Here is a 15,671-nt window from a genome sequence, read left to right on the forward strand (position 1 = left end):
ATACAGAAACTAACAGTTTAGTGATAATCTCGTGCTGAACATATGCATACAAAAACAAATTGGCTAACAATCTCTCATGCTAGACAGGTGCAGATACAAACTAATGAGCCAACAATAATTTCGTGCTGGGCAAGTACACACAGAAACTAATGGGCTAACAATAATTTCGTGCTGGGCAAAGTACACATAGAAACTAATGGGCTAACAATAATTTCGTGCTGGGCAAGTACACATAGAAACTAATGGGCTAACAATAATTTCGTACTTGTACATGAGCACATAGAAACTGATGGGTTAATAATGCTTTCGCGTTGGACAGTGAACAAACTAATGATCTAACAATCTCTCGTCTGGACAGGTGCATATAGAAACGTTTGGGCTAACAACTTTCATCTGGGTAAATGCATAGGGAAAATAATGGGTTAACAATAATTTCATCTGGGCAAACGCATAGGGAAAATAATGGGCAAACAATAATTTCGTGCTGGACAAATACAGAAAATAAATACATGAACAATGACATTCAACATAATTTTACCGACACTATATGAAAATGTATTAATACAGGTCTGGACAGAATACAGATGTCAGAAAATTTCAAGTAACACGTAACTACACAAAAAAGACAAAACAAGGATTATGGAAGAGGGGATGGGGTGGGGGTGGTAGGTATGTTGGGTGCAGCTATATATTGAGATAGGTATAATACAAGTACATAGTGCATGGGAAATCGAACAGGTATATATTACACAATTCGTTACATGTGCATTAATGTGTATATGTCATTTTCAAATGATAGGGGACTAAACTACCTATTAACTTTATATGTTTAAATTGTTGTCGTGTGAATGTATACCACCAATACCACTGCATATCATTAATTTTAAATAGTTCCCGATGACATAATGCCCCAAATCATCCTCTCCTCCTCGCTTGACAGGAGCTGGACATTTTTGTGTGGTATGTGGTTAATATTTGTTTGTATGGTATATGGTGAATATTTGTTTTTCAAGATATGTTTACAAATCGGATTAATTTCAAGACAAATAAATCTTAATATACATTTTTGCCACATTGCCTTTCTTCTAAGTTGTCATAACAGACGGACATCGTCTTCCAAGTTGTCATTACAGACATTGTCTTCTGTTATGCATATTTGATTTAATTTATATTTGATTTAATTTAATTGCTTGTTAGTTTACATTTGTTAAAAAAATTCCATTACATGCTATTGTAACGTAACTTTATTTGCTGGGTTTGACATTTTCCATAAATTCATTTTCCAGAAATTAAGTTCAGTTTGACCTGACTGTTTTTCGTAAACACTAATAATATAAATTTTGTGTCTAATGCTGACCTAGTTCGCAACCTTACTTCAGAAATCAGTGGGAGTTCAAGTAAACAACATTTTTTAAAATATTTTTTTAAAGTAGATTCATAAAGGGACCACTCCGCTGGCATAGTGGTTAGAGCGTCCGCCTCGGATGCGGAAGGTCGTGGGTTCGATACCCGGCCGAGTCATACCAAAGAATTACAAACATGGTACAAACAGATGCCTCGCTTGGTGCTTGGCATTAGGGGTTAGTGTTAGGACTGGTCGGCCTGGTATCAGGATAATGTGACTTGGTGGGACATGATGCCCCAGTGCCCCAGTGCTAGACATGACTATAAACTGCCACACTGCAGACATCGTAGCGATATGACTGAAAAACTGTTGAAGCTACGTTAAAAATCCAAATCACACACGCATACATACATAAAGTGAAATCGAGGCCATACTTGGAGTACATGATAAATAAATAATATGTAGCAATTGTCTCAAACTCCGGTTTTTCCGTAGGACTGACCCGGCATCCGAGCATTTGTTTGCACCGTATCAATGTATTGAGAAATAATTGTCGTTCTTGCCTTAACAATGGATACGTCCAAGCAAGTGTTTTATGTTGTGAACAGTTTGAGTTGAATATTTAAATTTTTCTTCAAATTGTTTGGATTCAAAGAGACTATTTTCCCCTGGAAATACTTGTACTCTAAAATAATTCTTGGCCAATAACAGCTATCGAAATTTACAAAGAATTCAAAGATTGAAATATTATTTTCGGTGATTCAACAAAGAATTGTTGAAACAACAGTACGACACAGACCCCACAGCATATCATCGCCTTCCATTTTGGATTCCATCGGGATTCGAACTCAGTTTCATTAGGACATGTCATTACTAGGACTTTTAATTTTTTAATTCATGGATTATTATTGGATTATTTTTTTTTGGATTTGATTCGTAAAACCACAAGTTCTTTTTCTCATTTTTACCTTTTTTTTATAGGGAAGTAAATTGTTAAATTTTACAAAGCTTGTTGTCTTCACTCTTTTAATGTTGCGTTTTGTAAGAGCCTAAACGTAACACTTCCAAGTTGTCATTACAAATATTGTCTTCCAAATTGTCGTTACAGACCAATATTGTCTTCCAAGTTGTCATACACACAGACTTCATCTTCCATGTTGTCATCACAGACTTTGTATTCCAAGTTGTCATTACATTGTCTTCCAAGTTGTCATTATAGACAGACACTGTCTTCCAATTTGTCATTACAAACGTTGTCTTTTAAGTGATCATTTCAGACAAACACTGGTCATTTCAAGAATATCTGCTTTTTTATTATGTGAATCAAATAAATGAAAGAATTTCGGTTAAAAATCAAACATTTATTGTGCCAACAAAAGGTCGAACAATTATGCGATCAGGTCAAGATTTTAACAAACAGAGGCTGACATTGGATTATAAGGTATTAACTACTCGAGTTAGTACTGCTGTCATACTTTTCTTTTAAGTACATGCACAGAAGTCAAATGTCGAATGAGTACAAACAGTTGCTATAGCCGCTTCGGATGACAGATTGACTCTATTTTCATTTAGGACTAACAAGATACCATTTTTGGTGAAAACCCAATGTTCATGTGACTTTTTGTTTCAAATAATTAATAATAACAAAATTTTCAATATGGCTGACATGGTAGCCACATTGGATAAATGACTGGCAACATTACCATTTATGACCAACAAGGCATCACAGTCTACTGGTGAAAGCAAGATAGCCATAAGACCAGCCATTCCCTCATGAGTACATGTAGTGATAAAAGGATTTTCAAGATGGCCACTGTCAGCCATGTTGGATATATGCACACCATAATTTTCATCTGGGGCAAACTAGACTTGATGTGCAGTCTCTCAATAAAAAACCCATGTCGATAATCCCATCCACTCTGGAGAAATAGTGATAAGATTTTGAAGATGATTGCTGTGGTGGCCATACTGAATTTACAAGCAGCACCCATTTCATATATATAGATGCCACCACCCCATCCCACCCACGAGAGGTATAAACATAATTATTGCTATTATAAGTGGTAAAAAGTGTAATTTGGGGATAAAAAGTGTAATCTATATGCATTTACAAACAAAATATTTTTTTTTTTGTTTTTAACCTGGCTCTGCAGCTGGCCACAATTCTTGTCACAAAGCACAATATCCCTATGGATTAGAATCATAATACAGACACAAAATATGCTGAAAAAGTATCTATATTCAACACTCACTTTATCTAGTTTAACTTTTGCTGAATGATCGTGAACTGGAATTCTGCATTGAGTATAATCTTGTGCTCTGAATGCTGTATTACATTACTCTCAAATTCTTCTTGTAAAGTTGGTAAAGTTGAGTCAATTTGTGTGTGTGATTAGGATTTTTAACGTAGCTTTAACAGTTTTCAGTCATATTGCTACAATGTCTGCAGTGTGGCAGTTTATAGTGATGTCTAGCACTGGGACATCATGCCGCAGACATGTAGCATGATGTCCCACGCAGTTACATTATCCGGACACCAGACCGACCAGTCCTAACACTAACCTCTTAATGCTGAGCGCCAAGCAAGGCAGATGTCAGTACCATTTTTGTAAGTTTTTGGTATGACTCGGCCTCGGATCGAAACCACGACCTCCCACTTCCGAGGCGGACGCTCTAACCACTAGGCCACTGGAGCGGTAAGTCGATTTGTAATTTTTATCTTATCTGACATGTTTTGAACTTTGCAAAGATCAATCTGCCCCAACATTTTCCGTCATATATAAAACATTCACAACTCTGCAAAGTTGTTTCATTTAACAACTGGTGCCATTTTTTTAATTAAAGTATTGACTGGTCTGCTATTGACCTAGTTCATCAATATAATAAATCTATAAGGCAATGTTCATGTTGTTGTAGGGTTTAACGCCATTTTTTCAGCACAATATACAGTATTAATGGTGGAGGAAGAACCCGGGAAAATCCCGGAAAGAACCACCGACCCACGAGAAGTTACTGGCAAGCTTTCTCACATACCCACATTGACCGAATCGGAGACTCGAACCCACGCCGGCACAGGTGAGATGGCAGTGATCCGTAACGGAAAGCGCTTTAGACCACTCGGCCACTCGGGGTCCCTATGTTCATATTGAAGAAACCCACTGTTTTCTTTGAAAAGGGTCATATACAGTTGCGATAAAAATCAAATTATGAAAGCAGTCTTACTCTATTATTACAAAACAGTCATCTTTTTTAAGAATATTCTCCAATGTACATGAGGGTGATACAAAAGAAAAAACAACTTTTTATTGCTTAATTTTTATTTATTTTAATGTACTAAAAATGTATAATCCTTATACAGCCACCATAAAATGTAATTTAGTGGAAAACTGCATAATGATTATGTCAAAAAGCTTACTGGTTGGCAAGTATGCATTTAGGACCAACATCACATTTTCTGGTGGAAAATCTCATTTCAATATGACTTACCATTCAGGAGTAGCAATTACCTAATTTCCAAAATGGCTGTTGTGGTGTCCACACTGTCTGTCAGATGGGCACTAATTTCAATTATGATCAACTCGACATAATAAGAAGTCTTCAGTGATTATTCTGTGTTGATATGACCATCCATTCAGATTGGCACCATATTCATTTCAGACCAATTATACATCATCAGAAGTCTTCTGCTGAAAACTATGAATCAATATAACCTTTCATTCAGGAGGTAAGATTTTGAAGACTGTGACTGGGCATTAGACTGGCATAATTTTCATTTAAGACTGTGATTGGGCATTAGACTGGCATAATTTTCATACAAGACTGTGACTGGGCATTAGACTGGCATAATTTTCATTTAAGACTGTGATTGGGCATTAGGCTGGCATAATTTTCATTTAAGACCAGCTAAAGATCATAAACCCCTTGTTGGTATGACCAAACATTCAGAATGAGCAGCGATTACAGTATTTTCAAGATAGCTGCTGTAGTGTCCATATTTGATTTCCAAGCAACACAAGTTTTATTTAGGATCAATTAGAGCATGAAATGAATGTGTGTGTCAAGTTTCATGACAATCCCCCAAGTAGTTTAGCAAGGCAGTGATAAAAAATCTGTATTCATGGATGGATGAAGGATGGATTGATGGATGATGGAGGAAGGGATGGAAGACAGACCATCCCATAAGATCTTCTGGTTTGTGACCAGCAGAGCTAAAAGCAAATTAAATGAAAAAGATGACAATGTTTTTGTATTTCCCATATGTTTATCAAGCAATACTGAGAATATTCAATCTTACTCTGTAATAACATCATGTTATTAAATGTCTACAATACATGAATAGCATCACAATTTGGAGATTACTCTAAGGTCATAAACTCTTTATGTCAATCATGCCAACCACTGCAAGTTTACTATGACTGAAAGTATGGTCTAAAATTACTGGACATTTAACCATCTAACATATTTTCTTCAGCTTTTGCAAGAAGCTTTTTAATGTTATTTGGAAAAGAAGCCAACAATGTGATGTCTAACACCAAACATGTTCAACAACTATGACGCAAATGAGTATCCAAGAAGTGCTACACCTTCAACCATACATCATCACTTTCAACAAAAGTCCCTCTAAGTGATTGACACTTTACTGGCTGAAAAGAATTTCCAGGATTTCAAGCTAAGACCATTTCCTTCTTTTACTTCAGTTATAACAAGATATTCAAAAGAGCTGCTGTTAAATGTCACCTTGGCACCACTTTCATATAGGACCAACAAGGCATCTTAATAAGTCTTCTGGTGGAAACCCCATGTTGATACAACTCTATGTTTGGTGGAAACCCAATGTTGAAACAACTTTCTGTTTGGTGGAAACCCAATGTTGAAACAACTTTCTGTTTGGTGGAAACCCAATGTTGAAACTACTTTCTGTTTGGTGGAAACCCAATGTTGAAACAACTTTCTGTTTGGTGGAAACCCAATGTTGTTACAACTTTACGTTTTGTGGAAACCCACTGTTGATACAACTTTATGTCTGATGGAAACCCAATGATGATACAACTTTGGTGGAAACCCAATGTTGATACAACTTTATATTTGGTGGAAACCCAATGTTAATACAACTTTATGTTTGGTGGAAACCCAATGTTGATACAACGTTCTGTTTGGAAGAACAGCAATAACAAGATTTTCAAAATGAAATGGTTGCCATATTAAATATCAGATCGGCAGATTTCTATTGAAAAACAAGACATCATAAGAAGTCTGATGACCAGCCAGTCATGAAAAGTAGTGATAATATTTTCAAGATGATCATTGTGGCATTCATAACAGAAGTCTGATCAACAACATTTTTTATTCACAACCAACTAGACACCATAAGAAATCTTTCATTCAGAAAAAATAGTCATAACAAGATTTTCAAGATGGCCACTATGGTTGACACAATGAATGTCTGAATGGCATCATTAGGACCAACCAGACACTATAATGAGTTGTTAGGAAAAAACCAACGTTGATACAACTCTCTGTTTGGTGGAAACCAATGTTGATACAACTCTCTGTTTGGTGGAAACCCAATGTTGATACAACTCTCTGTTTGGTGGAAACCCAATGTTGATACAACTCTCTGTTTGGTGGAAACCCAATGTTGATACAACCATTCATTCAGTAGTAGTCATAAAAAATACTTCAAGACGGCCACTGCTACACCATTTTCAAGATGGCCAGTCGTACACCACTTTCAAGAATACTTCTCTTGGCCAAATCAACACCATTTTCATTTTGGACAAACTATACATCATAAGAAGCCTTTTTCTAAAAAAAACCATGACAATATTTGTTTTCTTCATTCAGGATCATTAGCAATAATGAGATTTTCAACATGATCACTGTGATGGTGATATGGACACAAGATCAGCTCCATTTTCATTTAGGACTATCTAGACCTCATTTCAAGTCATCTGGTAAAAACCTCAGGGCAATATTACATTTCATTCAGGAGAAGTTGCAATAACAATTTTCAAGACACCAGATCAGCCACATTTTTATTTAAGAGTTACTAGACATCACAAGAAGTCTTTCAATGAAAACCCATGTTATTATGACCATCCATTCAGGAGAGGTAGTGATAACAAGATGGCCATTTTCATAAAGGCCATATTGGCCATAAAATCAGTACCATTTTCATTTAGGACTAAGGCCATATTGGCCATAAAATCAGTACCATTTTCATTTAGGACTAAGGCCATATTGGCCATAAAATCAGTACCATGTTAATTTAGGACTAGCATAAAATTTCTGGTGCAACCCCTTGTCAATAGGACTTTCCATTCAGAAGGGTTATAAAATAAAGAGATTTTCAAGATGGCTGATGTGGTGGCTCTAATTTTTCACTTACAACCAAACAGACATCTTGAGAAGTCTTTTACTGATGATATGGCAATCCATTTAGGATTTCAAGACTGGTAGCCATATTTATGTGGCAACATTTTCATTCTGACCAACTAGGGCATGGAATGAATGTGTGTATCAACTATCAAGGCAATCCTCCAAGTAGTTTAGGATAACAAACTTGCGCTAGTGGATGGACAAACGATGGACAATAGACCATCCCATAAGCTCTTCTGGTCTACAACCATTGGAGCTAATGGTCAATATCATTTATGGGCAGAATAAATAGTTTTCTATCAAGAATCAAATTTAAATGGAACAGTTTGTTTTACACAGAAAAGCCAAAGTTCTTCATTCTTATACTGAAATTTTTACTAGAAAGCTTGGGGAAAGGTTGCTCAGTTCCTCCCAACAACAACAACAACTCTATATCCCTCCCTATCACTATAAAAATGTCACATCTGCAATTTAGCCTGCAAGAGATAAATTTGTATGTCTTCTTTTATAAGTGCCTGTATAGTCAGATAAATAAACTTACCATACAGACCCACTAAGTTGAGTCCAACTGCAAACAACACAGACCTTGTCCTCCCATTGCACAATGCACTGGCAAATCAAGGTCAATGTTTAGTTTGACTGATTACTCCTAACAACTTGCACTGACCCAGATCTCCCAGTGCATTATATGATAACAGATCTGGTTCTGTGCAGTTTGTAGTTGGATTCAACTTGTATAAAAATTACAATATCATCAACTTTTACTTTGGTATGCAAGCTCCCAAAATATGGTGGATATCCACCTACCTGTTTCAATATCCCCACAAACAACACACAGTGTTGAATGGGGGGTGGATTTTAAATAATACAGCTCCCACAAAATCACCAAGTAATCTCGACTCACATAATTCTGTTTTTTTTCCCCACAGTATTAACTGTGGAAAGTACAGTAAATATCAACAACCTAAACACAACTATCCAGATATTTTACTTTTCCAAACAAAATGTCAAGGTTTACAAATGGTGTCTGTATTATTACCATACATTCTGACAGCCATCTATCTGGACAAAACATGTTTATCTGAAAATCTGGATAATCAACGCTTGGCTGTATCAGCATCAGTAGTGTCAACACTTCATACACTTTTATATCACTGCTTATCTTCTATCTGAATGTGTACTGTCACTGTGTATTTTGAGCTGCTACTGAGGGTGTTAGATTAACTGGACCATTCAGCAAGGACTGGTTGGCCAGGTCTGAAGCAGAGAACAGAGTATCCATCATGCCTATCATCTCATATAATGTCTTCATGTACTTAACCTCCATGTCCACAGCCTCCTTCAGCTCCTGGACTGCCTTGTCCACCATAGAGGACTGACCCAGCTGACCACTGTACAGATCTGAAAGAAGCCATATAAAATAGGGCATAGTGGTTTGTTTGACTTTTTGATTACATGGGAAAATGCAATTTTGAATATGGGCTACATGACATATTGACACACTTTTTGTAATATTCTATTTTAAATATAGGGATCATCAATCAAGTGGATGAAATGGAGTTAAAGCTATCATCAATCCCAATGATCAACTCACTTTCTGGACCATAACCCTTGGGTGTGAGCCAAAATTCCATCACTTATGTGCCATCCTGATATGACTGCATATATAATGTATGGTCAATATTAAACTGTAATTGTAATTATTGTACATTTAACCTTTAACCTCATCCTCACCAACCAACCAAACTCCCAGAGCCCCCAGGGAAGAGGCAGCAAAATTATTATATTCTCACAAATGTAATAAGCCTGGTGAATTTCCTCACAGCGATTTAGGAGAAAGCTATAGGGGTATATACTCAAAAGTCTGGCAAAGCTAGACCCCTACCTGTACACATGCGTAATATTTTACACACCCCACCTGCGTACAAATAACTGATGTACCCCCCATGAATTCTATAGAAAGGCCTATATTTAATCCATGCAGAAACAATCAAGGATTAATAATATTAACATGTTTCATAAAACAGATAGTCCACAGATGTCTAGTGAGGCAGCTGTTAGTACCATTTTTGTAAGTCTTTGGTATGACTTGGCTGGGTATCGATCCCACAACCTCCCACATCTGTGGCGGACGCTCTAACCACAAGGACACCGGAGCGGTTTATGTATATAGGTATGTATGTATATGTATATATATATATATATACACAATCATATATACAGTGTGACCTGCTATAACACAGTAGTTGAGAGCCATAGAACCTGACCGTGTTATGAACTGAACCGTTTTATAAGCAACCATGTACAGTACCAACATATTTGCAGGGTTGGGGAGGGGGGTAATAACCATGGGTGCAAAAATGCATGCTTCCTTGGCACAATTACTATTTTAAATCAATGTATATCAAATGAAAAAAACACCTGCAGTGATAACAGAGATTGCATATATAATATATTACTTTATTCAGAGAACAGATTATCAACACTCTGTACTCACCCGCAAATCTCATCATATACATTAAATTCACAATGCAAGTATTTCCATCGAAAATATCTGTACACAGATTTAAAATATTCAATAATTTTGTAAAAGATGTGACTGAATTCAATGGAATAAATAGCAAATATTACATAATGAATGATGACACAGTACGTCCAAGGGTTAATCAATGGTGTCTGTATAAATTTCATACTACTAAATTTTCTAATCAGTGAATTGTAATACATTATTATTGTTTGATTTTCAGATGCTTTCTGCTACTCTCACATTTGCTCTTGGCAAAGTCATACATATATCTCAACTGAAGAATTCGAACACAGACAATATTTTGACTGCTTCTGTTGCTGATGGTGGATTATCCTCAGGTGTGGTGTCCTCGCTGTCATCATCACAATTGCTGTTATTGAACGTAATATTTTGAATATTTCCGCATCTGAAATGTGGTCTGCAACTGGGCAGTCATTATCAAACGTGAGCCATTCAACAACACTGTCGCGTGACTGTTATCAGCTCCCCAATGCCTTCTCAGCCTTGAACACATCATTCTCAGAAAATCCATCAAATAAACCATCATCATAATCACTGATATAGCTGATGTTACCCTGAGTAATAGTAAATGCTACCCTGAGTAATAGTAAATACTACCCTAAGTCCTTTCTCCCAGCATTTCTCAATGCAGCTGGGCGCTATGGCATCCCAAGATTTGCCGACATGGTACATTAGTTCTTTCAGATTTAAACTTTGTAGTGTTGCCTGGACTGAGGCTTCATCGTAAACAATCAAACAATCTTTTTCACAAGTTCTCTTCTATAATTCAGTTTAAAAACTGATATTATGCCCTGATCCAGAGGCTGAATCCTGGAGGTTATATTCTTTGGGAGGAAGATGGCTTTTATTTTCCCATCCTTACTAACCAGGCTGTTTGAAGGTGGGTGTGTGGGGCAGTTGTCCAATAATAACAATGCCTTCGGCTCCATCTTCGTTTCTGAGGTGGGATTGAACTGCTGGTATGAATTTATTTTGAAACAATTTTTCAAACAACGCAGCTGTCATCCAAACATTTTTTTGTGGCATCATATGAAAATGGTAGGGTCTCCACATTCAAATGATGGAAGCATGTAGGAGACTTGAACTTTCCGATATACAGTGGTTTAAGTTTGTGTCTTCCCATTTTATTTACATAAAACAGCAAAGTTAATCACCCCTTCAGGTTTATGTTCATCTTTTTTCACAGCTAGGGTGTTATCAGGCATCTTTTTGTAGGAAAATCCAGTTTCATCACAATTGTAAATCTGCTCTGGGGAATATCCACCTTCCTCTATTATTTCCCTCAATTCATCTGAATAGTTCATAGCAGCTTCAGAATCTGATGAGTGGATTTCTCCAGAAACTGTCATGTGGCTAATCCCATGTCGCTTCTTAAAACAGTTTAGCCATCCATTGCTTGCTTTGAAGCTGGAATCTTGCCAATGTAAGTAGGTGTATAATTTTTCAGCTTGTGCCTTTACAGTTGGTCCTGATATAGGCACTCCTTCAGCCCTAACCACTGATATAGGGCTGCATCAAGCTGAGTGTCTCCTGCTAGTCTTGCTTTTTTTCCTCTTGCATATCCACAACCATCTCTCTTAATTTCGCTTCTTCCCTCTTCCATCCTTGAACAGTTGATTCATTCACACTTAAATCTCTAGCTACTTGTGATTGTCTAACACCGACTTAATCCTGTCCAAAGCTTCAATCTTTTCTTTAACAGTAAAAGCTTTACATTTCCGTTTCCCATTTTCCATTCAGTGTTTCACTAATTAACACTTTTTACACCTATTAGTTTGAAGGACTACAGCAAGAATAATTGTCAATAATAAATGGGGGTATATTTGTAGGAAATGGACGACATTATTCATTAGTCAACTGATTGCATAAAACAACACTGCCAAGCCACACGCACATGTTGACGGCTTCGTTTCTTTGATGTTTTATAAATCGTTGCCCGATAATATGACAAAGCTGAGCTTGGCAATTGACTTTGATGATAAGCAATGTACTTAAATTAATTGATTTATAAATTCTGGTGAGAATCTTTTATTAACCGCAGCATTTATTGTTGCTTAGTTGTGTATGCAGTTTAGAGAACATGTCGGATACTGTTTGAGCAACGATTGTAAATGGAATGCATTGAAGACAAACACAAAGTAGACTTGATGGCTTCATTGCTCATGGATCAGTAATAATAAGATTAACACTTATGAGCTGTCATCTTTCAACAATAAACAAAGATAAAAGTTCTCAAAAGGCCCAGCCACTGGTTCAGATACTCGTATTTCCAATGTTTATTTTGGCACAGAACTGTAAGAAATTGGTTAAATTTTAAAATTTTAGGAGCCACGAGCCACGCCATGACTGTTTATATTCGAATTCATATGCATTTCCTCCCCAAAATGATAATAAATTTTCTACATTATTTTTTGCACTTTTAAGAAAGTTTACACTTGTCTGTGTATGAGAATAATACATGTATATGACATTTCAGGAGCCATGCCACAACCGTCTCATGTTCGAATAACATATGCAATCAATTCTCCAAAATGATAATAAAACTCTTTACATAATTTATTTTTCATACTTATAAGAATATTTGTTTGTTTATGAGAAAAATACCTGTAATATAGTAAATGAAATTTCGGGAGCCATGCCACTACCATGTTTTGTTGGAATTCATGTTACAACAGAGCACGTTATAGCGAGGTCACACTGTATGTGTTTGTTAAACAATTATTCAGTCTTTGGGAATCTATCATCAGAGTTTATAGTTGTATTCAGTTATAATTCTAGAAGAATTATTTAAACTATTCATTGGAATTACAAAGTGCTTACTGACTTTTTGGACTAAAACACTACTCAGGGACTGTTGAGACCTCATTCAAGACATTCTGGACTGTATCACTGTGGTACATCAGGACATTAAACACTAATGGCACATCAGGACAGTTAAGACTACTGGCATTCATTCGGAACATTCTATACTTCTGGACTTGTGATAAGACATTTAGGATTTAATTCACAATACTGTCTCTTAAATTTTCACTTTGTAACTTAGAAGAAAAAAAATTATTTGTTGATTTTACTAAACATGTTGGTTTTGCTTCTTTCCATTACATAGTTTAACATCTAGAGTCCTAACACCTTAAGTATATTTGTGCAAGCATTTGTGCGAAATAAATTTGAAGGTGCAATATGAACAAAATGAACTTTACCGCTAACAATGAATTACATAACTTCTTATTGTGGTTGTCCAGCATAATTTACAATAATAAACATACAGCGTTTTTGTAGCCGTGAAATGTATATTTCGGTTTGTTATCATGCATCATCTCTAATGAATTCTTATTATAGCTACATAAGTTATTTTTTCTTAAAGAACACTTTATGAGACTAATTTCAAGTTATCATTAAAAACATTCTGCTTAATGGCATAACAATTTCTTATCAAACATCATAATATGTTAAGCAAATTTCTTAAAGAACGTTTGTGTCTGAAAACATAACCTAATACAAAATATGATATAAATGTCATACGAATAACAAGCACCATATTTACCATACAATTTTAAATAATATAAACATATTTACCCAGTACAAGATTGGCAACATCAAGGAGAACTGGGAGGTAGTTTGGGTTACTGATGTTCCTAGATAGAAAAAGGAAAGTTAAAAATTAGTACTTCCAAATAAGATCAGATGTAACTTTGGGGTTACCTACATGCACCTATATATTATCAATCTTAACTATGGTGTTACTTACATGTACTTATATATCAAAAGATTTAACTTTGGGTTACCTACTCCTACTTTAAATGAGATCAGACTGAGCTGTTAGGTGATAGACTTATCTCTGGGGTTACCTACTTGTACTTGTATAAACAAAATCCAGACTGAACTGTGGATTTACTTAACTCTGGGGTTACCTACTTGTACTTACATAAACAAAATCCAGACTGAACTGTGGATTTACTTAACTCTGGGGTTACCTACTTGTACTTATATATACAAAATCCAGACTGAACTGTGGATTTACTTAACTCTGGGGTTACCTACTTGTACTTATATAAACAAAATCCAGACTGAACTGTGGATTTACTTAACTCTGGGGTTGCCTACTTGTACTTATATAAACAAAATCCAGACTGAACTGTGGATTTACTTAACTCTGGGGTTACCTACTTGTACTTATATATACAAAATCCAGACTGAACTGTGGATTTACTTAACTCTGGGGTTACCTACTTGTACTTATATATACAAAATCCAGACTGAACTGTGGATTTACTTAACTCTGGGGTTACCTACTTGTACTTATATAAACAAAATCCAGACTGAACTGTGGATTTACTTAACTCTGGGGTTACCTACTTGTACTTATATAAACAAAATCCAGACTGAACTGTGGATTTACTTAACTCTGGGGTTACCTACTTGTACTTATATATACAAAATCCAGACTGAACTGTGGATTTACTTAACTCTGGGGTTACCTACTTGTACTTATATATACAAAATCCAGACTGAACTGTGGATTTACTTAACTCTGGGGTTACCTACTTGTACTTATATAAACAAAATCCAGACTGAACTGTGGATTTACTTAACTCTGGGGTTACCTACTTGTACTTATATAAACAAAATCCAGACTGAACTGTGGATTTACTTAACTCTGGGGTTACCTACTTGTACTTATATATACAAAATCCAGACTGAACTGTGGATTTACTTAACTCTGGGGTTACCTACTTGTACTTATATATACAAAATCCAGACTGAACTGTGGATTTACTTAACTCTGGGGTTACCTACTTGTACTTATATAAACAAAATCCAGACTGAACTGTGGATTTACTTAACTCTGGGGTTACCTACTTGTACTTATATAAACAAAATCCAGACTGAACTGTGGATTTACTTACACTTGTACAAGAATAGACTGAATTGTGGAGTCGTACTTATCTAAGAACATACTGAACTGTTGGGATACCTAGTCGTACTTATCTAAGAACATACTGAACTGTTGGGATACCTAGTCGTACTTATCTAAGAACATACTGAACTGTTGGGATACCTAGTCATACTTATCTAAGAACATACTGAATTGTTGGGATACCTAGCCGTGCATATAAGAACTGACTGAACTGTGGGGTTACCTAGTTGTACATATAAGAACTGAATGAACTGTGGGGCTTAACTAGTTGTACTTGTGTATAAACAGACTAAACTGGGGGGGGGGATAACTACTTGGGTACAAGACAGGTCCTTCTTGATCAGAACTCTGTAAGTTAAGACCCTTTTTTTTCTTTGATAACCATGCAATGATTATTGGCTTGTCGCAAGTACAAGCCACCATCCAAGTGTAGCCAAGGTAAGCATGGAACTGTCTGAAAAGCAAGCCACCATTAAAGTGTA

General features: G+C 36.0%; 1 protein-coding gene across 1 annotated transcript in view; it reads right to left on the minus strand.

Annotated features, from left to right (window-relative positions):
- Positions 1–5,586: 5,586 nt before the first annotated feature.
- LOC149800571 (U3 small nucleolar RNA-associated protein 15 homolog) overlaps positions 5,587–15,671 on the minus strand; it is a 141,327-nt gene continuing 131,242 nt past the window's right edge. The window contains exons 12-13 of the mRNA XM_089954516.1: positions 13,848–13,906; positions 5,587–9,124 (exon numbers count right to left, since the gene is read on the minus strand). Coding sequence (XP_089810642.1) covers positions 8,907–9,124; positions 13,848–13,906 — 277 coding nt within the window. The 3' untranslated portion in view covers positions 5,587–8,906. The remainder of the gene's footprint in view (positions 9,125–13,847; positions 13,907–15,671) is intronic.

This window comes from Sinohyriopsis cumingii, chromosome 4, assembly GCF_028554795.1.
Source record: "Sinohyriopsis cumingii isolate HCF-2022 chromosome 4, ASM2855479v2, whole genome shotgun sequence".
NCBI classification, from domain to species: domain Eukaryota; kingdom Metazoa; phylum Mollusca; class Bivalvia; order Unionida; family Unionidae; genus Sinohyriopsis; species Sinohyriopsis cumingii.